The sequence below is a fragment of the Ovis aries genome, chromosome 12 (genome assembly GCF_016772045.2).
Source record: "Ovis aries strain OAR_USU_Benz2616 breed Rambouillet chromosome 12, ARS-UI_Ramb_v3.0, whole genome shotgun sequence".
Classification (NCBI taxonomy): Eukaryota; Metazoa; Chordata; class Mammalia; order Artiodactyla; family Bovidae; genus Ovis; species Ovis aries.
In genome coordinates, this window is record NC_056065.1 from 63,684,956 (window position 1) to 63,709,360 (window position 24,405).

Here is a 24,405-nt window from a genome sequence, read left to right on the forward strand (position 1 = left end):
AAAGAAATAAGATTCAGAGAGTGGAAGTGATTGCCTGAGGAAGTAGCAGAACTGGGACTTGATACCATTCTTTTAGGCTCATCATCTTTTCCAAATTGTGGCTGAAATATTTGTTGGGGGTCTGCCGTGTGCCAGGTACAACCCTAAGGATTTCCCCTGTTAACTCATTGGCTGTTCCGGTCCCGCGTGGACATGCTCGTCACCCCACGAGTCTCTTTGGAACATGCACAATGTATCCTTTCCTAGACACCTGGGGAAAATCCTTCTTAATGGGACTGTGGTTCTTTTTGACTCCTGGTTTTGGGAGAGACCCTTATGGCACAGTGAGAGGGGAGGAAATACCTGTCCAGATAGTCATATTAACTCCTCAAGCACAGGGATCACTTCTACATTGTTCGTGGGAGTGTAAATTGGTGCAGCCTCTTCGGGAAACAGAATGGAGGTTCTTCAAAAAACTAAAGTTGCTATGTGATCCAACAATCCTGTTCCTGGGCATATACCAAGACAAAACTGTAATTTAAAAGTACAGATGAACCCCTGTGTTCATGGCAGCACTACTTACAGTAGTCAAGACATGGAAACCACCTAAATGAGCGTCAAGAGATGAATGGATAAAGAAGACGTGATCCACACACACACAGTGGAACACTACTCAGCCACAAAAAGAATGAAATAATGCCATTTGCAGCGACACAGATGGACCTAGGATTATCGTGCTGACTGAAGTCAGTCAGAAAGAGAATGACAAATACTATATGATTTCACTTATGCGTAGAATCTAAAATGTGGCACAAATGAGCTTATCCATGAAACAGAAACAGACTCACAGGCAGAGAGAACAGATCTGTGGTTGCCAAGGGGGCTGGGTCGGGGCGGGATGGATTGGGAGTTTGGAATTAGCAGATGCAACTGGATAAACAAGGTCCTACTCATAGCACAGGGAACTTATTCAATATCCTGTAATAAACCATAATAAAGGATATGAAGATGAATGTATATATATATGTATAACTGAATCACTTTGCTGAACACCAGGAATTAATACAACACTGCAAGTCACAGTGTTTCAATAAAGTAAATTTTTTAAAAAAATTAGCTCCTCAGCCTTGACCATCACTGGAAGGACAGATGCTATAGGTCTTGAACGGATAACACCTTCAGCTGTTTCACAGTCGTGCCAGAGTGCACGTCCCAGCAGTCCTCAGATCTTCTCCAGCCCATAGACTTGTACTATGGGGTTTCACAGAATTTTAAAAATGAATTCCTTGCATATATTTAAACCAGGACTTTTCACATAAAAATACGTAATATTAGAGCTTTGGTTTGTCTTGAGGGGTCTGGCATTCTGGCTACCCTGACCGCATGTTGTTTTGTGTTCTCCAAGGCAACACTCCTCCAGCACCGCTTCCTTTAGGTAAACTGAGAACTCCCTCCATCATCGTGCGGCCAATTTCACCCCGTTACTTTGGCCACTGAGCAGTTTAAACTAGTATGTAGTACCCTGGGCATCGTTTTTATTAACAATAATAATAATAAAACACCTAGGAGAATTGCCCTGACTTGTTTTCTGTTGACGATGTCTTCTTTTTTTCCCCCTAATCCCTAGTCTGTGATTGCAATGGGAAGTCCAGGCAATGCATCTTTGATCAGGAACTTCACAGACTGACAGGAAATGGATTCCGCTGCCTCCACTGCAGTGACAACACTGGGGGCATTCACTGCGAGAGGTGCAGGGAAGGATTTTACCGGCACAGGGAGAGGGACCGCTGCTTGCCCTGCAATTGCAACTCCAAAGGTAGTTGGATAAGAGGGGAATGGGTGGGGAGGGGGGGAGATGGGAGGAGGGAGAGAGGGGGAAGAGGGAGAATGGGGAGGGGGTGGGGGAGGGGAGACAATGGGAGGAGGGGGAGGGGAGAGAATGGGGAGAGAGGGAGGGGGAGGGGAGACAATGGGAGGAGGGGGAGGGGAGAGAAAGGGGAGAGTGGGAGAGCAAGGGGAGAGGGGGAGGGGGAGGGGAGAGAATGGGGAGGGAGGGAGGCAGGGGAAAAGAGAGAGAGAGCAGACCAAGAGGCAGATGTTCAGTTTTCTTGAACAGACGCTTCCCAGTTGGTCCGGTGGTTAAGACTCCACAGTACTCCCAGTGCATGGGCACAGGTTTGATCCCTGGACTAGGAACTAAGGTACCCCATGGCACAGGCAAAAGTAAACAAACAGAACAGAAAAATACATTGCAAAACTAATAATTTCCTTTCAACATATGAACATATAATTCTAAAAATAAAGTTTATTAAAAATTTTCTAGAACAACTGGGAATCTACTAGACACTGTTTGTTTTTTTTTTTGTTTTTTGTTTTTTTTAAGCAATTTCAGTCTGAAGGAAACATGTTTCTCTTAAGGCTAGGTTGTAGGAACCAGCTGTGGTCTTCAGGGCACATTAGTTGGAATTCCAGCCCCAAGAGAGGAACCCGGTGACTTTTCCCAGCAGATGACAGTCTTTGACGTGGAGAAGGAAATGGCTACCCACAAAGAAGCTTGTATTCGTCCAGTGATAGTTCTCCATTTCCATAACTATCCCTTCGACCAACCTCTCAAAAATAAGAGATTAGAAAGATTTGTTTCTGGTGCTATGCCGGGTGCTGGCAAGATAAAGTGAGACTGATAAAAGAGACAGACACAGGAATAGGTAGATTAGAATCCTTCACAGGGTTGTGAGCAAGAGAAAATAGAACAATAAATAAGACCTAATAGGGTGGCTGGTTCATAGGAGAGCCTGTTTTTGTTCTTGTTTTAAATGGATCACCCACCACTGTATTCTCAGAACTATAGGTGGTACACAGATGCCCATGTCCTGCTGAGGTCATCATGAAGTGTTAGTTGCTCAGTCGTGTCTGACCCTTTGCGACCCCAAGGACTGTGGACTGCCAGGCTGCTCTGTCCATGGGGATTCTCCAGGCAAGAATACTGCAGTGGGTAGCCATTCTCTTCCCCAGGGACTCTTCGTAACCCAGGGATTGAACTGGGGTCTCCCTCATTGAGGCAGATTCTTTACCATCATAGTCACGAGCGGACAGTAAAGACAAGTTAGTAAATATAAAGAGGAAGAGAGAGATAAATACTTGGGACTTAAAAATTAAAAACAACTCTTTTTGGCCATACCATGTGGTACATGGAATCTTATTTCCCCGACCAGGGATTGAACCAGTGCCCCCTGCAGTGGAAGTGGGGAGTCCTAACCACTGACCACTAGGGAAGTCCCTAAAGTTGGCTTTGTAAAGCTACCTTATTTGTCTGTTTTCTTCCTTGGCATGTCTATTTCTCTTTGCCAAAAAGTGCTTAATAGTATAATGTGATCAATGTTAATTTACCAAAAAGTTATAGCCTTATGACTCAGTATAGTTCTGTGAAGCCAATTCTTAGCAGCAGCTGAAAGAATCTAAAAATGGGCAGGCTTTGGCCCAGGCATGTCTTGCAAGTAGCGTGCGTCGGGGAGGCTTTGAAAACTGGGGTGCCCATGGTGATACAAACCCATACGCCAGCCATCATTCTCAGATTCACCAGACTTGCTGCTACCATATGGTTTGAGTCAGATTCGCTCAGTTTTGTGGCTTTGACTCAGCATCCAGAATCTTTGGGGTTTAGTAATTCTCCCTTTGAACCAAAGAAAAATTAAGAGAAAAATGATTTCACTTTAATGGGCATTTAACCTCTCTGACAAGATCGTATCCCTTAGGTGATGCGGCTTTGTTGTGAGTCACTAGAGTTGGGTCATTCCAGGAAAATAATCAGCGTGAATGTGATGAGAAATGTAATTGGCTCAGCTGGAAAGCCTGGCCTGAAGACAAGGCTATTAGTCTGGGAGTAGACAAGGAGCCTGCATCGTGAAGCGAGACGGTGAAGAGGCTTTACCACGCTGGCTCTTTCCCACTCTGTAGTTTGTTGCTACCCAGCAACAGTGAGCCTGGTTCTTTCTTTTCTTTGGGGGAAAAGATATCTTGGACTCAGGGTGAACAGCCTAGTAGGAAGCAGTGGGGCCCAGTGATGATTTATGTCTTGTATGATATTAATAGTTAACATGAATTACATGCTTACTCTGTGCCAGGCACTTTTCTAAACACTTTCATCCACTAATTAATTTAATCTTCACAAATAACCCTATGAAGACAGTGCTATTATTTTCATTTTACAAATGAGGTAACAGAGGCTTAGAGTGGGAAGTGATGGAACTTGTCGAGGGCTTGTTGAGTGGCACATTGGTGGCAGGGGCTGTCCCCACTGTGTGCCATCTCCGGCTAACTGTTGGCTGCACAGGTCACAAAATCAGTAACAAGAATTTAATTCTCTGTGTGATTTCTGTTTCCCCATCAGCCAGAGGGTATTTTTCACTTTCAAAATATAACTTCCCAAGGGAATTTGTTGTATATTCAATTTCAAATGCAGAAAAATTCATCTTACCAAAAGCTTCCATTGTATGCATGGCAAATGAAGCCAACAGCATTTATAACCCCCAAAATGGTCACAGATTTTGGATGTTACACCAGTTTCTTCTAAATATACCAACTAGACTTATTTTTAGGTGATGATTTTAGGGGCTCAGCATGCTGCGACTCATGTGGTTGCAAGGAGTCGGGCACAACTGAGTGACTGAAATGAACTGAACTGAACTGAGCTGAACAGGGCTGAATTATCCTCAGTTCTTGTAACCCTGAAAACTTTCTGTGGATACTTTGAAATTCACTGTGTGTTTGTGTTTTCCTCCCCTGATGCCTAAATTCTTGAGATCTGCTCAGACATTAATGATATTGGGTTTGTTCTCTTAATTTTATTTTTTTAAGATATGTACAAGCGATGCAGTGGATTACTCAGACTATAACATTTGAGTTATTGTTTTGAAACATGTCTTAGATAATAATTTAATTATTAAATACAATGATTGAATAATAATAATAATAGTGCTATTTAAAAATACAAGTGTCTATATTTTTAAAGCATCCTCAAAAGGAAGCAAGCTCTCTTAGTCATTTTAGAATGTTTCTGAGTCCTCTAATGCATATAGACAGTACTACCTAAGTCCTGCAGTGCTTTTTGGGGACACACTTGAAACAAGAAGCTCTTCTTCATCTATCCTTTAAACCCATTTGTTCACAATCCCTAAGAGTAGCTCATGATATAGGAATTAGGACAGGTGTTTTTATTTTAATGAGATACTTTGAAAACCCAGTGCTATTATTTTGGAAGTTTGGGAACGTGAAATGAATCAATCCTGTTTATAGTAAGAGCCTGTACACGTTTCCGTGTCAACTTTGCAAGGCTTGAAGGAGGCCTAGAAGATTCAAGCATAAACTACTTTTGTGAGCACTTACTATATGTGAGCTATTGAGTTAGGTACTTCACATATTTTAGTTTGAGCTTCTCAGGTAGCTCAGTGGTAAAGAATTCACCTGCCAGTGCAGGAGACTCAAGTTCAATCCCTGAGTTGGGAAGACCCCCTGGAGAAGGAAATGGCAATCCTCTCCAGTAGTCTTACCTGGGAAATCCTACGGACAAAGGAGCCTGGCAGGCTACAGGCAATGGACTAGTAAGAGTTTCTTCTGAAAAACTATTGTAGGGAGAGTTTTCTTAAACTGGACTTCCCTGGTGGCTCAGACGGTAAAGTGCCTGTCTACAATGTGGGAGACCTGGGGGAGAGTTTTCGAAAATTAAAAACATAATTTCCATTAATTTGAATGGAGAAAAAAAACATGTTTCTGGGTCCCAGATTTACTCATTTATGTTTAAATAATTAAATTGTATAAATTTAAACAGGAATTTACCTCCTTAGCTCCATCTACTGTGTGTCTCTAAACGCCAACCCTAGTGGCCTCTCCTCACTCTCATCTTAAGTACTCTCTTGTCTTAGATATTGGAAACTATTCCATCTTCTTCCTCCCTTAACCCTCTTTGGGATTCTCCTCCCTTGGCTTCCACTATTCTGAGACTTCTCCCAACTCTGATCACCCTTTCCCTTTGCTTAATCAGTGATATTCAATTTCCACCCGAGGTGCCTTCCCCTCCTTTCTCTATCTGCTCCCGGTATGATCCTCTGAGTGCTCCCGATGATCCACAAATGGATTTGATATCTTATCAGCTCTTAATTCACCAATAAATATGGTGAACTAATATATATATAATGCTCAATTCAGTGTCTCACACATAGCATAAAAGGTAGTTTGTGTTCTTGTCACTGAGGGTCCTTTCAAGCCTTGCAAGGTTGACACGGAGACAATCACAGACTCTAACTGTGAATGTAACTAGTTTGTTTCATGTTCCACCTGCGGCTATAGACATAGAGCCAAACACCTTTATTGATTTGACTTGTATCTATAAGTGAATTAAAAGTTCACAGTCAAGTAAGAGATTAGGAGAAAGAAGGAGCAACTGGTTAGTGTTCTGTTGGCTTTATAGATTATGAATAGCCTGGTTGCTGCTGCTAAGTCACTTCAGTCGTGTCCGACTCTGTGCAACCCCATAGGTGGCAGCCCACCAGGCTCCCCCGTCCCTGGGAAGAACACTGGAGTGGGTTGCCATTTCCTTCTCCAATGCAGGAAAGTGAAAAGTGAAAGTGAAGTCGCTCAGTCGTGTCCGACCCTCAGTGACCCCATGGACTGCAGCCTTCCAGGCTCCTTCGTCCATGGGATTTTCCAGGCAAGAGTACTGGAGTGGGGTGCCATTGCCTTCTCTGATAGCCTGGTTATCACAGTTCAAATCTAGTATTATTTATAATACTGCCAGCCTTAGGGAAATTATCAAGTAGGTGAACCACATTCTACCTCATCTTTTGGCTTCTTCCTCCTTTCACAATAGCCATCTCCTCCTTCCTGAGGGTTAATTAATGCAACAGGCATCTAGGACTCTGCTTCGGGCACTGGGAATTCAGCAGGGAGCACAAGCTGATGGAGTTATCAGTAAGCAGGGCTAAGGATGGAGGGAGCAGTGGGCTGAATAGTATAGACATGAGAGTCAGAGAAGGTTTCTCTAGAGAAGTTGATCAAGACTAAGTGCTGAGAATGGGCCAACTAGGGTGCGTTCTCAGGATAGAACATTCCAGGCTGAAGAAGCAGCAGGTGCAAATGCCCTGAGGAGGGAAGCAATCAGCATATTCCAGGAACAGGGAGGGGAGCGAGGATGCTGGACCTCGGTGAAGGAGCAGAAGATGAGGCAAGAGAGGTCGAGGCTTGTAGGGCATGGTACAGAGTTTGCACTTTATTCCACTCATAGCAGGGACCCATCAGAAGACCTAGACCCATCAGAAGACCTAAACAGACCAGTCATATGATTCAAACTCCACTGGAAAGGAGCACTTTGCCTTCTATAAAGAGAATCGAGTGTAGGGAGTCAAGGATGGAGGTAGGGACCAGGTGAGAGAAGGAGGAAGCTTGAACTAGGGGTGGTTGAAGGGGAGGTGCTAAGGGTGGCTGGATTCTAGGACAGCACACTTTGTTATCCTGAGCACCTCTCACCTTTCAGCAACAGTCTGAGAGGTCATTTTATAGAGCATATCTATAAACAATTAATCATAGGAAAGTGGTCTAGTGCTCCAAACCAGGTAAGATGCACAGGGTCTTCACTTCTCACAAGAGGTGATGCTCCAAAGGTGAGAATTTCTACCGCTCCAGGTAGGTAGAGATATTTTTGGTTAAGAGGCTTTTTTCTACTCTTGTAATCATACCATGTGAGCACTGACCCTTGAAAGATGCTGTTTGCCTGCCAGAGATAAGGGAGAAGGCGGCTCACTTCTGCATCCTGTGTTTGTGGAGGCTCATGTGCTCATTCACAAATGTTCCTTCTTAAGATCTCAAGGATTTGACAAATGACCTAATGTTGAAACCAGAGCAGATATATAAATAATAATGCTTTCAGGAGTCATTTCCATTTCTTTCCCTGAAGAAGCCATCCTTGGCTGTCAGAATTTTCCCTAGTGGTGGATGTATATCCCAATGATGTGAAAGCATTGCCCAAGGCAGCAGGTCGTGGTGATTCAGTTCAGTTCAGTTCAGTTCAGTCGCTCAGTCGTGTCTGACTCTTTGTGACCCCATGGACTGCAGCACGCCAGGCCTCCCTGTCCATCACCAACTCCTGGAGTTTAGCCAGACTCATGTCCATCGAGTCAGTGATGCCATCCAACCATCTCATCCTCTGCTGTCCCCTTCTCCTCCTGCCCTCAATCTTTCCCAGCATCAGGGTCTTTTCAAATGACTCAGCTCTTTGCATCAGGTGGCCAAAGTATTGGAGTTTCAGCTTCAACATCAGTGCTTCCAATGAGCACTCACGGCTGATCTCTTTTAGGAGATCATTGCTGCTGCTAAGTCGCTTCAGTCGTGTCCGACTCTGTGTGACCCCAGAGACGACAGCCCACCAGGCTCCCCCGTTCCTGGGATTCTCCAGGCAAGAACACTGGAGTGGGTTGCCATTTCCTTCTCCAAGAAGATCATTATTTAGTATTTACTGAGCTCCCATATGGTGATGGTTGCCCTCTAATGTCATGTGAATGAAATAGTTCCTTTTCTTCTTTCCTTTCCCCTCCTCTGTGGTTATAGGTTCTCTTAGCCCTCGATGTGACAACACTGGACGGTGCAGCTGTAAGCCAGGTGTGACAGGGGACAGGTGTGACCGCTGTTTGCCAGGCTTCCATACCTTCACCGATGCTGGGTGCACCCAAGACCGGAAGCTCCTGTAAGTGCCTGTGCCCACCGCTGGTTGCACTGTGACTAATGGCGATCGGACAACATTAGGGACCACTTACATTTACTGAGTAACTGTTACTAAGTAACTGAGTTAGGGAAACACTATTTTAAGAACAATGTTTATTTATTTTTTGGCTGCACCGAGTCTTAGTTGTGGCATATGAGATCTTACTTCCCTGACCAGGGATCAAACCCAGGCCTCCTGCATTGGGAGCTTGGAGTCTTAGCCACTGGACCACCAGGGAAGTCTTCTGGGGACTATGTGTGGGTTATCTCATTTAACCCTCGCAATAACCCTAAAAACTCGGTTAAAGTTTTATGCTTATGTTAAAGATAAGAAACTTAAATCCTGAGAGGATAAATAAGGTGCCCAGTGTTGCTGGTGGACTTCATACTCAGACTCAGAATGTTGTCTGTGGAGGCCATGCTCATCACCCTGACAACTACCCCTCCTATAGATGAACTAGGGCAGAAGTTAAGAGTCCTTTATGTTTTAACCTGGAACTTGTTACAAATAATTGAATTTAGAGTAGAGGAACTTTTTGCATAATTTGAATCTCCTTTAGCTTGAAGCATTCTCTAGTCCTCCTCAACTTACTTTTCTGGAAAAAGGTGAAGCGTACCTTATAAGTCACATGGCCAGCCCATAGAGGTGCAGAGCCAGCAAGGTGCTGGGCTGACTTTGGGGAGGAGGAGCTTGGCAGAGAAGCCATGGGCTAGAAGGCTGCCCACGGAGAAACCGCTTCATCTTCACCCATGATTCCAGCCCCTTGTCCATGTGAGACCCACCCGCCAGCCTTGCCTGCACCATCCTTGTTACCACCATCCCTGGTTCTCTTCCCCTCCCCGCCTTCCCTGACCCCTCCCAGGCCCTGTCTCCCTCGGTAATCCTTGTAAACTGTGAAGTAGATGACATCATGGCTCTGCTCCAAACCTCCATTAGCTCCTTCCCCACCTAGAATGAGATCCAAACTTCCGATCTAGGCAGCTAGGGTCAGAAGCAGGTTTGGGCAGGATCTGATGGGGTCATGGAGCAGTCAAGAGGAGCAGGTCAGTAGGGAAGAGAACAAACTTGGTCTTAGATGCATGAGATAAATACATATGCTTACGGGGCAGATTTGGTGATAGAGACCAGGGCTTTGGTTAGTCAGAGACCAGTCATCAAAGCACTAGTTTGCACAAGACAAGAAGATTGTGCCTAAATTAAATAATGAAAATACTGATTTTTTTCATTGAGGAAAGTCTTGCAACCAGAAAAAAAAAATCAGTGAAACTGATAGCAATTTTACTCCTAGATATACATTCGAGAGATATGAAAACATATTATCTGCACAGAAACTCGTATGCAAATTTTCACATTAATGTATACAAATTATCTACTATGAATAATTAGCATTATTCATAATAGTTAAAAAGTAGAAACCCAAATGTGCATTCTGATGAGTGGATGAACAAAATGTAGTATATTCATGTGATGGGATTTTATTCAACCATGCAAAGAATGACCTACTGATACATGATACAGCATGGATGGATTTTGAAGACATACTAAGTGAAAGAATCAAAACACAAAAGGCCACATGTCGTACAATTCCATTTATAGGAAGCATTCAGAACAGGCAAATCTCCAGAGCCAAAAAGCTGGTTAGTGGTTGCCTAGGATTTGGGGGAAGGCGATGAGGGTGATTCCTAAAGGACACCGGCTTTCTATTTAGAGTGATAAAAATGTTCCAAAGTTGGTTGTGGTGGTCTTTGCATAACTCTGAGGATCAGTTAAAACCCAACGAGTTGTATGCTTTAAATAATGAATTGCTTGGTATGAACTATATGTGAAATAGAAGTGCTACCAGAAGAAAGAACGAAAGGAACAAGAAGCAAATAGGTGGAATCAGCTGCGATGAAAGCAGACACCACTGGATTAAACAATAGAGAAACAAGTGATAAAAAAATTTTTAAGTCAACTGACGCAAACAGTCAACCAAACTAAACAGTTTCACGATGAGTTTGGTTTACATTCTGAGGCAAACCCCTCCTCTTTCTAGGAGTGGGTAGTAAACAGTTCTTGGACTGGCTGCCAGCCACGGACCACACTTTGAGTAGCACTAGTAGCATGGACAGATGAATTCTTAAAGGGTCTGAGAGAGATTAGCATGGATAAGAATAGCTAAGAGAGGCCTCACTGAAGATGAAAGATTGACTCAAGTTGGTGACATTTGCTTATGAGCGCCTGATCTTCATGTGTGTAGTTCAGAGCATTTGGAAACACAGCTCTAATTTTCTTTTTCTTCTTTCCAGAGACTCCAAGTGTGACTGTGATCCAGCCGGCATCGTGGGGCCCTGTGACACGGGCCGCTGTGTCTGCAAGCCAGCTGTCACGGGAGAGCGCTGTGATAGGTCTGTGTGAACTGCGGCCCTCTGGACACAGCAGGAGGTCCCCTGACAACCAGCATGAATGTGGTTCATGGAAAAGGGACACTTAAGCAATGTTGATGACCTTCTTCCTGCTCCCTGGCCTCAAAAACTAGACCTTGTTATTATTATTTTTTTAAATTTATCTTTTGGCCATACTGCATGGCGTGTGTGATTTTAGTTCCTGCTCTAGGGATGGAACTCAAGCCTCCTATGTCGGAAGTACAGAGTCTTAACCACTGGGAAGTCCTGCAAAAACTAGTCTTTAAAAAAAAAAATACAAGCAAAGGATTTCCCTGGTAGTCCAGTGGTTAAGACTCCATGCTCCCAGTTCAAAGGGCCCGGGTTTGGTCCCTGCTCAGGAAACTAGATCCCACATGTCACACAGCTAAGAGTTTACATTGCCACAATGAAGACGAAGATCCCACATGCCGCAGCTAAGACCCGGTGCAGTCAACTAAATAAATATTTTTTTAAAAATGCAAGCAAGGCCCCAAATCTCACTAGACTCCAAGCTTTTGCTCTGGATGCCTTCTCTGTGTATGCTGTGACAGGGCCCTGGGGAGTCCCTGGCCAGCTGGCTCTCTGTCCCAGGTGCTCTGTACAAGGTATGCAGGGATGAGGCCTCATGACTCAACTCAGTCCCAGGGAAGGCCTGGCCTAAGTAAACATGTTGGGAAAATCTTAGTCAGTGGAAATACTGCAGTGTATGGCCATAAATAACCATTGTGTGCAGACGAGGACCTGCCCAGGGATGGGGTGGTGGTTATGTGCACATACACGACCCGGGGGAGGATGTCAGAGCCACGTTGGGGCAGGTGGTACAGTGAAGCCGATCGACTCCCAGTTGCTGCTGCAGGAAATTCCTTAAATACAAACTGAGCCTGGACTTAAAACTTTTCACTCCCCTGAGACTGTTGTAAGCAGAGGGCTATGAGGTGGGCCCCAGAGGTAAAACCTTCCCCCATATTTCCTTCAAAGGAAGAAAGCAGTTCTTTGGCATGCGGCCAATCACTTATACCTGGGCAGAGGCAATGCCAGGTACATTCCTAGCTTGTGTTTTCAGCCAGTTCTTTGCTACTGGGATGGGGGTGTGAACATAGCTCAAGTGTTACAAGAGGAGTCACTTTCTGAAAACCTTTTAAATTTCAAAATAGAACAGAGAAATAGAAAGTCTCATAAAACAAATGTTGTCAGCCACGCTAATTATATGAAATTCAGTTCAGTTCAGCCACTCAGGTGTGTGCGACTCTTTGCGACCCCATGGACTGCAGCACTCCTGGCCTCCCTGTCCTTCATCAATTCCCGGAGTCTACCCAAACCCATGTCCATTGAGTCAGTGATGTCATCCAACCATCTCATCCTCTGTCATCCCCTTTTCCTCCTGCCCTCAATCTTTCCCAGCATCAGGATGTTTTCCAGTGAGTCAGCTCTTCACATCAAGTGGCCAAAGGATTGGAGTTTCAGCTTCAACATCAGTGCTTCCAATGAACACCCAGGACTGATTTCCTTTAGGATGGACTGGTTGGATCTCATTGCAGTCCAAGGGACTCACAAGAGTCTTCCCCAACACCACAGTTCAAAAGCATCAATTCTTCTGCACTTAGCTTTCTTTGTAGTCCAACTCTCACATCCATACATGACTAATTACTGGAAAAACTATAGCCTTGACTAGACGGACCTTTGTTGACAAAGTAACGTCTCTGCATTTCAATATGCTGTCTCGGTTGGTTATAACTTTCCTTCCAAGGAGCAAGTGTCTTTTAATTTCATGGCTGCAATCACCATCTGTAGTGATTTTGGAGCCCCCCAAAATAAAGTCAGCCACTGTTTCCCCATCTATTTTCCATGAAGTGATGGGACTGGATGCCATGATCTTAGTTTTCTGAATGTTGAGCTTTAAGCCAACTTTTTCACTCTCCTCTTTCACTTTCATCAAGAGGCTCTTTAGTTCTTCTTCACTTTCTGCCATAAGGGTGCTGTCATCTGCATATCTGAGGTTATTGATATTTCTCCCAGCAATCTTGATTCCAGCTTGTGCTTCCTCCAGCCCAGTGTTTCTCATGATGTACTCTGCATAGAAGTTAAATAAGCAGGGTGACAATATACAGCCTTGATGTACTCCTTTTCCTATTTGGAACCAGTCTGTTGTTCCATGTCCAGTTCTAACTGTTGCTTCCTGACCTGCATACAGATTTCCCAAGAGGCAGGTCAGGTGGTCTAGGATTCCCATCTCCTTCAGAATTTTCCACAGTATGTTGTGGTCCACACAGTCAAAGGCTTTGGCATAGTCAATAAAGCAGAAGTAGATGTTTTTCTGCAACTCTCTTGCTTTTTTAATGAAATTGGCCTTTGCTAAAAAAGTACCAGCCCCACAATATCCTCCTTCCTTCCTAGAAGTGACCACTGTTCTTCACAGTTTATCTCCCAAGTGCATCCTTAAGCGCTGTGTGTTTAGTTTTGCTGACGCCCTCCCCTTCCCTTCCTGCCTTCATCATACCTTCTTCACCCTTTCTCCTACTCACTTCTTCCTTCCTTTCTTCCTCCCCTCTTCCTTCTTTCCTTGCTTTTTAATCTCTTTTAATCTGCAGTTTTCCTCCACAGAAACTATAATGAGTTTTTAAACCCTTGATCTATAGAGGAAGAAAAAAAAAAAGACATGTATTTACTGCTGTTTATGTAGCATCTACAGTTCACAGCTTGCCTGCCTTTCTGATTTTGCACAATGAAAGTGAAGTGAAAGTGAAAGCCGCTCAGTTGTGTCCAACTCTTTGTAACCCCATGGACTATACAGTGCATGGAATTCTCCAGGCCAGAATACTAGTTTGGGTAGCCTTTCTCTTCTCCAGGGGATTTTCCCAATCCAGGGGCATTTGTCTGTCTTTTGCTGGTCCCGACTTTCCACCCTATTACCTCCTTTAAACACTTGCTCTAAGACTGAGCCAACTCTGCACAGCCCTACCTGACCCCTCCCCATCTTGCCCACTGAATTCCTTACCAAGGATGGGAAAAATCACCGTTTCCAGACCATCACGCCCAATGTGTTGCTGCTCTGCTAGAGCAAGAGAAAGTGAATATTCTTCTTGCTTTCTTAATGGGGGCCTGTGATTGTCCATCAGGAGCTCTGGGAGTGAGAGTGGTATGTGCAACTGAGTATTTCTCACGTTTGGGAACTAATGGGCTGGGTGGGAGAGAAAGTAGAAATGATCAGTCACCATATTCTCTGTGGGAATGAGAAATAACCTATAATTTGTTATTGAATATTTGTTTTGAAATTGTCCCAATTTCTGAAATGCCCCTGCAGGTGCCGACCAGGTTACTATCACCTGGATGGGAGAAACCCTGAGGGCTGTACCCAGTGTTTTTGCTACGGGCATTCAGCCAGCTGCCAAAGCTCTGGAGACTACAGTGTCCATAAAATCTTATCTACCTTCCATCAAGGTAAAGCATGCTGTTTTCTAGGTGTTTTGCTTTTATTTACTGCTGTATAGGGCTTTGTGCTTATAGACTTCTGTCTGCAGGATGGGGTCCTTGAGTCATCTTTAATAGGATGACTGTCTTTTAGCTTTAAATGTACATTATTTTGTCAGGCAATAAGAAAGAGCCTGGTGTCTTGGAAAAGTTGTATCTGAACAGTTTACTCAGACCAGCTTCTGAATGACTTATAAAAATAACTAAAAAGAGAACAGGTTTTCAACTCCCTGCATTTCCTATTAATGTACTTTAAAACCACAAAAGAATCATTGGATTGAGGGGCTTAACACAAGTCTTGGAATGGAATTCACATTCATTTGTATTACTTCTTTCATGTATGCCAAATGAGTTAATTTATGTGAAATTAGTTACCAAGCTACAAAGCACTCTAAAAATATGGGAGATTAATGTGATCTCAACTCTGAGTTTCTCTCTGAACATATTGGACCCTCTTACCTCACTCAGGCCAGACCATGTTTATGTAAGTGAAATAAAAATGCAAATTTCAGGCAGATGAAAACATGTTCTCTTATTCCAAGAGTCAGACTCAAAGACAAGAAGTTAAAGCAGGTGTAAACAGGAGTAGGTGAAGGTAAAAACCAAGTAGAGAGGTCCATAGGAAATTCTGAGGATGGTGCACGAATGTGGAAATATAAAGAAAACCCACTGGTTACTTACTCATTGCTCGTGAGTAGCAATCAAGTCTTGCCTTGTTTAACTCAATACATGATAAGGTTTGTTCTAATGAAGAGTGGTTTTACTTACGTTCCAGATGTTGATGGCTGGAAGGCTGTCCAGAGAAATGGGTTTCCTGCTAAGCTTCAATGGTCACAGCGCCATCAAGATGTGTTTAGCTCAGCACGACGATCAGACCCTGTCTATTTTGTAGCTCCTGGTATGTATGGTATTTTTCCTGTAGAAGACAACTTAGAAGACTAGGAAATCAGGGTAGAAGAATGGGGTTAGAAAATGTGAAAATCTTATCACTTAGTGTCCAGGGCAGTAGCATCTCCAGAAGACAACTGGGGCTTCAGTCCTACTGACAAAGTCACGGCCCAATAGAGCAGAACTGGGTGTCCAGGTGGTCAGATCCCGGTGCAGGTTCCTGCTTCAGTCAAATGGCAAATTTCTAAGTTTCCCACCAAGATAAGAAATAAGGACTGGGGTCAGATCTGTGGGTCTATCAGGAAGCAGATGGAAAGGTGAAGACAAAGCATTTCTCAAAGCTTTAAACCAACTGTAAATTTTACAAATATAAAAATCAGAAAAGTTGGATGGAAAAGCTCTGGTTAAAATTTTTTTTTAGATTTCTTTTTTTTTTCATGTGGCCCATTTTAAAGTCTTTATTGAATTTAGTACAATATTCCTTCTGTGTTATGTTTTAGCTTTTTGACCATGAGGTTATGTGGGATCTTAGTTCCCTGACCAGGGGTTGAACCCACACCCTGTGCATTGAGAGGCAAAGTCTTAACCACTGGACCACCAAGGAAGTCCTTCTGGCTAGAATTTCTGGTTCATATCCTTAGCTAATGTGTGATTCCTGGGCAAGGTGGCTTCCTAACTTTTCCAAACTTTAATTCCCTTAGCTATTAAGTGGAAAGAATAATGACTAACTGCCATCAAGTGTGATGATGTTTGTGCAAGTATTCTATAAACTAGAAAGCACTATGTGACAGATGGTACTATTGCTGATAGACCTGGGAATCCCTACATATCGGTCTGTCATAAGGACCAACAAAGGTCTGTCTAGTCAAAGCTATGGTTTTTCCAGTGGTCATGTATGGATGTGAGAGTTGGACCATAAAGAAAGCTAAGTGCAGAAGAATTGATGCTTTTGAACTGTGGTGTTGGAGAAGACTCTTGAGAGTCCCTTGGACTGCAAGAAGATCCAACCAGTCCACCCTAAAGGAAATCAGTCCTGAATATTCATTGGAAGGACTGATGCTGAGGCTGAAACTCCAATACTTTGGCCACCTGATGGGAAGAACTGACTCATTTGAAAAGACCCTGGTGCTGGGGAAGATTGAAGGTGGCAGGAGAAGGGGATAACAGAGGATGAGATGGTTGGATGGCATCACCGACTCGATGGACATGAGTTTGAGCAAGCTCTGGGAGTTGCTGATGGACAGGGAAGGCTGGTGTGCTGCAGTCCACGCGGTTGCAAAGAGTCAGACATGTCTGAGCGACTGAACTGAACTGATAAGGGCCACACTGTGAATCATGTAATAGATGGAATTGTCTTATAATGAGGCCCTTTTGGCATTTCATTAATTAACCCTTCTTCATAGCCAATAGCAGTATGGCCATGTCCAGTGCCATGAACTGGCTCTTCTGAAAGAGTAGTTTGTGGGGAGTGACGGGTGAATAATACAGAGCTCCAAAAGAAATTGCCAACATCCATGCAAACCTGCTCACTCCTTTTCTTCTCTAGTCTCACAGCTGATCCTAGTCTTTTTGATCTGTTTCACAGCCAAATTTCTTGGGAATCAACAGGTGAGCTATGGGCAGAGCCTGTCTTTTGACTACCGTGTGGACAGGGGAGGCCGACACCCATCTGCCCATGACGTGATTCTGGAAGGTGCTGGTCTACAGATCACAGCTCCCTTGATGCCACGTGACAAGACACTGCCTTGTGGGATCACCAAGACTTACACGTTCAGGTAAAGAGAAAGACTAGTAGTGAGTCAAATAAAGCAAACGGTGACTGAGTCTGCTTCCTCTGTTTACTCATTCAGTGATCATTCATTTATTCAATAAGCGTTTTGAGCACCTTTTATGGACCAAATATGGTGTTATGTGCTGAGACAGGTCATGATTGCTGCCCGCAAGCCCCTGACAGGCTAATGGGGGAGAAAAATAAACTGATGATTACAGGGCAGCTTGTAAGAGACAAAGTGGACACAAGTGTTTTGAATACATGCAGGAGGCATCAGTAACTTGCATTGGAGTGATCTAGGAAACCTTATGGCAACCCACTCCAGTGTTCTTGCCTGGAGAATCCCAGGGACGGGGGAGCCTGGTGGGCTGCTGTCTATGGGGTCACACAGAGTCGGACACGACTAAAGCGACTTAGCAGCAGGAAAGCTTACCGAGAAGATGTGACAATGAGGAGTAACTTTCTAAGGAAAGAAAAGGAGTGAAGGTTAGCGTGGCAGAAAAAGTGTGTTTGAGGAAGTTTTGCACATTTAGGAAATTCTAAGTGATTAGGCATGAGTGGGACATGGAGTAGGGGAGAGGAATACAGTGAGAAGTGAGGTCAGAGAAGAGGTGGAGGTAAGGTCATGGATGGTCCTGTGTGTGTCTAAGGAAGTTACATGTTATCCTGTGAAATGGGAGTTTTTTTGAAATATGATTGACCTACAACACTATGTTAGTTCCAGGTCAATAACAGAGTGATTCAACGTTTCTATACATTACAAAATGATCACAACAATTCTAGTTACCACCTGCCACTATACAGTGTTAGTACATTCTTGACTGTATTTCCCAGGCTGTACATTTCATCCTTGTGGTTCATTTATTTTATACCTGGAACTTTTTACCTTTTAATCTCTCTTACCTAGTTCACTCATCCCCCACACCCTCCCTTCTTATGACCCTGTTTTTGTTTCATTATGTTGGTTTATTAGATTTTACACATAAATGCAATCATGCGATATTTGTCTTTCTCTGTCTGAATTCTTTCACTTAGCATAACACCCTCTAGGTCCATCCCTGTTGTTGCAAATGGCAAGAATTCATTCTTTTTATGGCTGAGTAGTATTCCATCACACACACACAGTCGACATCTTCTTTATCTGCTATTGATGGACATTTTCCATTTCTTGGCTATTGTGAATAATGTTGTAGTGACATATAGGTGTATTTCTCTTTGAATTGGTGTTCTTGTTTCTTTCAGAAGAATACCCAGAAGTGGACTTGCTGGATCATATAGTAGTTCTATTTTTAATCTTTTTGAGGAACCTCCACACTGGTTTCCATAGCACCTGAACCAATTTACATTCCCACCAACAGTGCACAAACATTCCCTTTTCTCCACATCCTTGCCAACACTTGTTACTTGTTGTCTTTTTGATAATAGCCCTTCTGACAGGTGTGAGATGGTATCTCATCGTGGTTTTGGTTTACATTTCTTTGATGATTAGTGATGTTGAGCATCTTTTCATGTGCCTATTGCCCATCTGTATTCCTTCTTTGGAAAACTGTTTATTTAGGTCCTCTGCCCATATTTTAATTGGGCTGTTTGTTTTTTTGATGTTGAGTTGTGTAACTTATATGTATTTTTTGGATAATAATCCTTTATCAAATACATCATTTGCAGATATTTCTCTCTAGTATGGGAATTTTGAATGGTGGGTACAGAGAGTTCAGGGGAGGGGATGTGCCTATCAAATGCTTAATAGTATATCAGAGGCTGAGAATTCAAGATGAAGAAACATGGTCTTTGTCTTCCAAGAGCTCTTGTCTCGTAGGGTATGTTATTTGTGCAAACATAATACAGTATAAAATCACTTCCGTGGTGGTTCATGCTCATGGGGACTTGGGAGGAAAGGAAGGAGTGGCTTAGTTCTGTCTGAAGAAGTCAGGAAAAGCTTCTCTAGGAGGACTGTGTGGACTGAGAACAGGAATAAGCGCAAGGCTTTGCCAGGGACAAATCAGGACAACCTGCATATGTGAGTATATGTGGGAATGTGCAGGCATAGTATAGGGCACTGGTAAGCAGTAGTTATAGCTGGAACACAGCTAGTACAGGGGACATGGGCAGATAAAGTTAAAAGGGCTGGGAAAAGACCCAGCATGTCATGTCTAGGTGCTGAGATCTGGCCCATGCCTGCAAGATGATGGAAATCTATTGAGAGATTAGAAGTAGAGAAGCGACAGGATCAGATGTGAAAGCTGGGTGCAAATCCTGTGTGGAGGATGGTTTGGGTAACTGAACCATCAGATCACATTCACAGTGGTTCAAATGAAGGTTGTTGGGGGCCTACTCCAGGGTAGAAGTAAAGGCAATAATGTATAGAAGACCCATAACACACACTGTGTTCTTAAATAACCAATTGCAGCTTATTCTGATACACACACTTAGCTCTCCATGCCGGAACACCCGTTCCCACATTCTCAGCTTGGTGAACTACTCTTTGAGATTCAGCTTACAGGTTTTCCCTTTGTATTTGCCTTCTCAGAACCCCCGGTAAGGTACAGTCCATCGTGAATTTCTGTGGCGTGCTGTTCATGCGTTTCTCACAGCACTCTCTGCTTTGTATCATAATTACATATTTACCCACCACCTTGGGTAGACATTGATCACCTCACTCTACTTGTCTTTGTATTCTCTGTCCTAATACAGCTTCTAGCTCAAAACAAGTGTACAGTAAATGCTTATTTCATGGATCAATGGATGAGGCAAAAGGGTTAGGGTTGTTCCTGAAAGAGCTATTCCAGTAAAAACCAAAAAACAACATTAAAATTTAAAAATAGTACAGGGGCTGGTGATGTGATACACCAAGGCAACATGATGCCAAAACTAAGAAGTATTAGACATGGACAGTGTAAAAGGTGGACACTGACTTGTGCGAACAGGAGGTGAAACATGCTCAGATAAAAAATCACTTAAACAACAAAACCAAACATGAATGACGGCTTTTCAAAATCAGAGCTTCTGGAACTCAGATGTTCCTGCTATTAGGTTTCGTGTGACCAAGAGTAGAAAGTGGTCTTTGAGGACTTGGACCCATACTGGATGCCGTAACCCCTGGAGTTCAGCATCCTACACTCCATCACATCCTGTGGGGCTTGCATTCCCCACGGAGTGGGAAAGCTCCAGGCTTGTGCCTACAGGGATATGGCTCCTTCATCCTCCTCTAAGGGCTGTGAAGGGGCTTAGTTGTTCCTGCACTCTCGGGCATAATTGAATCAGGTATACACATTATAAGATTTGATAAGAGCTGGATTTTTCACCTTTTGGTTTTAAATCATGCAGATTAAATGAACATCCAAGCAGTAATTGGAGACCCCAGCTGAGTTACTTTGAGTATCGGAGGTTACTGCGGAACCTCACAGCCCTGAGGATCCGAGCTACCTACGGAGAATACAGTAAGTGACTAAAAGAAAGGAATTCCTCCCTTGTTAGGTTTTCGTTTAACTTGCTTCAGCTCTCTAACTTGGTGACAATCTCCAAACAGGTGGACAAACTATGAATGGTTTTGATGTAGAATCTCCGATTGGGTCTACATTTTTACATTCTACAAGATGTTGTTAACACATTATTGACCAGAGATGTATTAATACATCTTTTGTTACCCAAACATTATTGACCAGAATATTTCAATATAACAAATCGCCAACCACAAGCTTTAGTTTCTGCAAAAATCTCCCAGTCAGTAAAGAGTTACGAAGGAGTATTTCTTGAAAAGAGGTCACATCAATGAAGAATAAATGATGCTGCCTTGCCAGAGAGTCTCTGAATTTAGATTGAAGCCGATTATTTGAAGAAGGTAACCTACAGCAAAAGGGCACATTCCCTTAGCTCAGAAGTGGCATCTACAACACCGTTCTCTTTATTTCTTGAGTAGTTTTCCTTTGGGATTGTACTTGGTGCTACCATCTTTGGACATCACCATGTATTTTGTAAATTCTTATTATTGAACTTTCTACATACTATGCACTATGTTGGGTTCTCCTTATCATGATTGGAATTATTTAAATGAGACTGCTTAAGCTTTTTAGCATCCATGTAAAAAGGATCCATGGCTAACATGCACCTTTTCCATGTCACTGATACAGTGAATAAAGCAGGAAGTGGAAAAGGTGTTTACTAACAATTTATTGAGTCTTTACTATGTGCCAAGCACACTACAATACATGCATTGTCTCATTTAATTTCATGACAACGTGGGATGTGGATACCTCTGTCATTTCTCTTCTGTAGCTGAGGAAACACAGTCAGAGGTGTTATGTGACTTGTCCAATTCACAGAGCTAGTGAGGATCAAGCCAGAATTCAAATCCTGATTTTTCTGACACCAGAACCAGTGCACTCAGCGATGATGAAGTGCTATACCATTATGCATGCCAGAGGGAGTGAATGTCATCTGGGCTATCAATGAAAAAATTAATCAATAGTCAATCTATACTCTGATATAAGATAAAAGGTTTTAAAAAAGAGTCAATCTAAGAAAGAAATGGAAAATCTTATTCAAGCCAATATAAGAAGTAGAGCCTGGAGGCTGTCTCTCGGAAAGTTCTGAGAACAGTTCCAAAGAGGTAAAGGGGAATCCAGTATGTAAGCGACCTTGGAAGGGAGTGCGTGCAGTCAAGCACAAGTCTTGGTAGAAGGGTTACTGCTCTTCCCAGGGGACAGATATCTTAATTAATGGTTTTAGTGCTTTTCTAAGTATGAGGAGATGCAATAAACTGGATTCATAAAATTTTTTCCTGAAAAGATCTTAGATAGATCGGCCCCTTAGATAGGGCCGGTTTTGTCCGATTTCTTAGAGCACAAGGTACTTCATTCTGATCTTTGTCGTGAATTCCTTTCAGGATGTGTTGCAGGTCAGCGACCGCAGTGGCTAAAGACCTGATTCTTATAGAACAGGATAGTGGGCAGTGTTCTTTAGTTTACAGTCCCTTTCCCTTCTGTCTTAATTTCAGTCATGGTTTGGGAGGTATTTTGTGACCAGTTTGTCCCATGGCACCAGAAATGCACATTCCCAAGTCAAGTGAGGACTTTTTTGATAGGCCACAGGAAGTGCTGTTACTGGACCAGTTTCTGTTAACAGTAACCAAAAGCCTCTGGACCACCTGTCTTACTGGTCTGTTACGGTCCTCAGAACAGTTCCCTTTTGCTGCTTCTTCCCATACTGTACATTATTACAACCACTGATCTTGTAAAACTATATATTTGATCAACTTGTTTCCAGTCATCTAATTATCATTAATTTTATCTGAGGCTCAGTCACACATTTGGTGGGTTTCCCAGGTGGCTCAGTGGTAAAAGAATCTGCTTGTCAGTGCAGGAGATGTAAGAGACATGGGTTCAGTCCCTGGGTCGGAAAGATCCCCTGAAGGAGGAAATGGTAACCCACCCCAGTATTCTTGCCTGGAGAATCCCATGGACAGAGGAACCCGGCAGGCTACAGTCCCTGGGGGTCACAAAAAGTCGGACAAAACTGAGTGACTGAGCATGCATGCATACATTTGCAGGGAACTTTAATCTTGTAAAATAGGCAGCATATAATATAACTAGTAACATTAATAAGGTCATAAGCAAGTATTTAAGAACTTCCATTAGGTGTGGCCCAATCTTTCCAGGTGTCTGACTAGTCCGTTCTGCACCAATCACTGTCTTTAAGGGAAATGATATATTGGCATTGACATAAAGTTCACCAAAGATGTCTGCACACACAAGGCAAGTAAGCAGGAGGTCACTGTGACCCCTTACCAGGACTGACAAAGGAATGTTATGTCTAAGGAGTTACATGGCTGGCGCCAGAAGGAGAAAAATTGATCTTTGTGGTTGAGCAGGTATTTCTGCCACATGGGAGGTCTGCTTACCACATGATGCCGCTGCACAATGTAAGTAGAGGGGAAGAAGGAGGCCAAAGGGCAGAGAGAAAGTTTTATGTCTAAATTTTCCTTGTCTTGCCTTAAAATGTGAATTTCTTTAATTAAGGAGTTAAGAAAAAATCCAATGTGAGGCCTGACTTTAGATCCCTGGACCTAACCACTTGTTGCTTCCCACCTGTCTTCTCTCTTGCAGGTACTGGGTACCTCGACAACGTGACCTTGATCTCAGCCCGCCCCATCTCAGGAACCCCAGCACCCTGGGTTGAACAATGTGTATGTCCTGTTGGGTACAAGGGACAGTTCTGCCAGGAATGTGCTTCTGGCTACAAAAGAGATTCAGCCAGACTGGGACCTTTTGGCACCTGTATTCCTTGTAACTGCCAAGGGGGAGGGGCCTGTGATCCAGACACAGGTGAGTGAAAAGATACCTGAACCAGGCGGTTCGGGGCACAGCCAGGTGACCGGGGTCTCCCGTGGAAGAGAGAGCTGTGCAGGAAAGGCGGTGCCTGAACTCATTTCCGAGATGGGAAAGGATTAAGGAGAGCAGGGCTGGACTCAAGGGAAGATGGACATGGCGCTTTATTACATTCCATCCTTTTCATGATGGAAATGCCACAAGGTTGTGAGAAAGGTGCTAGGTTACAGGAAATGGTTGTCACGGTTCAGTGCTGGGTGGGGGAGCTGGCGTCAAATTGCAAGAATTGTTTGGGGAGATCAAAGGCAGTGTCAGGACCTGAATGAATGTGCCGACAAGTGGTGGGGAAGAGGGGAGCGGTGTTAACTTATGGATGGTGGTAAAAGGAGTGCGTGTCTGCCTAGCCTGGGAGAGGGAGGGTGAGATTCAGGGTCGTGGCCATGTTTAGAGTTGGTAGGAGGGCAGAGGGGAGGGCCAGCGCTCAGGCACTCTGGGGAAAGCTGCAGAAAGGGAGGCTTTGAATTACCAAGCCCTGCCTCCCACGCGTCGTCCTCTGTATTAAAGAAAGTGGAGAGTTTTACCCGCTCATTTCTCTGCCCCTCCGTTCTGCCTCTGCCTCCCAGGAGATTGTTACTCGGGGGATGAGAACCCCGACATCGAGTGTGCGGACTGCCCCATCGGTTTCTACAACGACCCGCACGACCCCCGCAGCTGCAAACCCTGTCCCTGTCGCAATGGATTCAGCTGCTCCGTGATGCCAGAGACAGAGGAGGTGGTGTGCAATAACTGCCCCCACGGCGTCACTGGTGAGGCCAGCTGCCC

General features: G+C 43.8%; 1 protein-coding gene across 1 annotated transcript in view; it reads left to right on the plus strand.

Moving 5' to 3' along the window:
* Positions 1-24,405, plus strand: part of LAMC2 (laminin subunit gamma 2) — a 67,780-nt gene that overhangs the window by 20,569 nt on the left and 22,806 nt on the right. The window contains 9 exon segments of the mRNA NM_001142358.1: positions 1,607-1,795; positions 8,575-8,710; positions 11,017-11,115; positions 14,435-14,571; positions 15,377-15,499; positions 17,075-17,264; positions 20,585-20,697; positions 23,362-23,580; positions 24,207-24,389. Coding sequence (NP_001135830.1) covers positions 1,607-1,795; positions 8,575-8,710; positions 11,017-11,115; positions 14,435-14,571; positions 15,377-15,499; positions 17,075-17,264; positions 20,585-20,697; positions 23,362-23,580; positions 24,207-24,389 — 1,389 coding nt within the window.